The 1,563-nt window shown below is 43.4% G+C and overlaps 1 protein-coding gene across 1 annotated transcript; it reads left to right on the forward strand.

Moving 5' to 3' along the window:
* Window positions 1–1,286, forward strand: LOC105110465 (uncharacterized). Its single transcript, XM_011005517.1, has one exon. It carries the CDS (start codon window positions 131–133, stop codon window positions 986–988), a length of 858 nt encoding a protein of 285 aa, XP_011003819.1. The 5' UTR covers window positions 1–130; the 3' UTR covers window positions 989–1,286.
* The last annotated feature ends 277 nt before the right edge of the window (window positions 1,287–1,563 follow it).

Raw genomic sequence — 1,563 nt, forward strand, 5'->3', positions numbered from 1 at the left:
CATTTGAACAGGAAAGCCCAGATTTTCTATAAAAGAAGAAGTTCTAACACCTTTCATATGCAAGAAAAGGAATCCAGGTGCTTGAGCTTAGAGTCTTTTAAGGGAAGAAGTTCCTACACAAAGCTGAGTGATGTCCGGGATTGGTTACTCATATGGGGGCGACTCCAGCTCTGATGATTATGGGCGCAGAACAGTTTATGTTCCTGAGCATGTGTGCCGACCAGTCATCATTGATGCTGATGGGAGGAAAAGGCCTATTATCTCTTACCGTGCTGATCAAAATGCAGATCACTATGTTACAAAAACTGAGACGTATTATCAAGAGCTTGTTTATCCACCTATGGAGTATGAAGACAAGCACGTCCCTCGCTGGGCAGAGGAAAATCGTGTTGCTGAGAATAAGTTCCGTCTGGCTTCAGCTGATGATCGCCCTCAAAAAGTTGAGGAATTCATCACCAAAGTGCAAATTGAGGCTAGCCGACCCAAGGAATATGCCCCTTGGGATGCTTCATATCGGCGCCAGACCCCAAAATCCACAGGCTATGATGGCTACGATGAGTACAATGGTTTCAACAACAAAGACTTGCTAAAGCCCAGAGGTGATGCCCATCGAAATGACAACAACTATGATGATTATTACCGCAAACAAGGGAGCAACATGGAACCAACCATGAAAACCAGTGGTGGATGGGCAAGGCCGAGTCATTCAACATGGGCTGCACCACCCAATGCTCCCCTCTCTGGAGCAACAAATGATATCAGTGCAGCTGTGGAATTACTGAGAGAAGCTGCAAAACCTTCTGTCACTACTTCTCCACCATCCCGGTATAGAGAACCAGCCTATGCAAATACCATTGACAGCAAGGAAGCTGCAAGGCGATATGGCAAATTCAATTTTTCATCCAGGCCATATGCAAGAGATGATAGTTACACATCAACCATTGACAGCAGAGAGGCTGCAAGGAAATATAGTGGCTCAGCAGTGTGAAATCCAAATCCAGAATGATTAACTATGTCTATGAGCAATTGGTCAGGCCTTCTACAGCTTCCTGGGTTGACTTCCAAACTTGTTGGGGCTGCAGGCTTATTATCCACCCTACAAGTACTTACTTTATCTTCCATCTACCAAGTATAACTATCTGGTGTTGCAGTCAAGTTGTCCTATATATGTGTTTGATGTCTCATATATCACTACTTCAATAAGGCCTCTCTCTAAGCATTTGCAATATATTAATGTACAATTTCCTGTTCTATTTAAAGTGTTTTTCACTGATTTCTTCTGCATCCATAAACATTGTTTTGCTGGAAAACATGTGACGAAAGACTATCGAATTGCTCTTTGCAGCTTCAAGCATTGTTAGTCTTCTGTAAAAAAATAACCCGGAAAAAAACCCGATCACTTTGGGTTATCGCTTGCTGAAGGGACAATTCACGTTGTTGCAGAGTGCTAAAGTGCAGAGCAGTTAACTGCCTTGAGCTTTGGTGGCGCGGCCGAACCCCTTTAGAAAGAACAAGAAAACAAAAAGAAAAAGGAAAGGGCAGAAACAAGAACCCTACACGCCT

The sequence above is a fragment of the Populus euphratica genome, unplaced genomic scaffold (assembly GCF_000495115.2).
Source record: "Populus euphratica unplaced genomic scaffold, PopEup_1.0 scaffold394.1, whole genome shotgun sequence".
NCBI classification, from domain to species: domain Eukaryota; kingdom Viridiplantae; phylum Streptophyta; class Magnoliopsida; order Malpighiales; family Salicaceae; genus Populus; species Populus euphratica.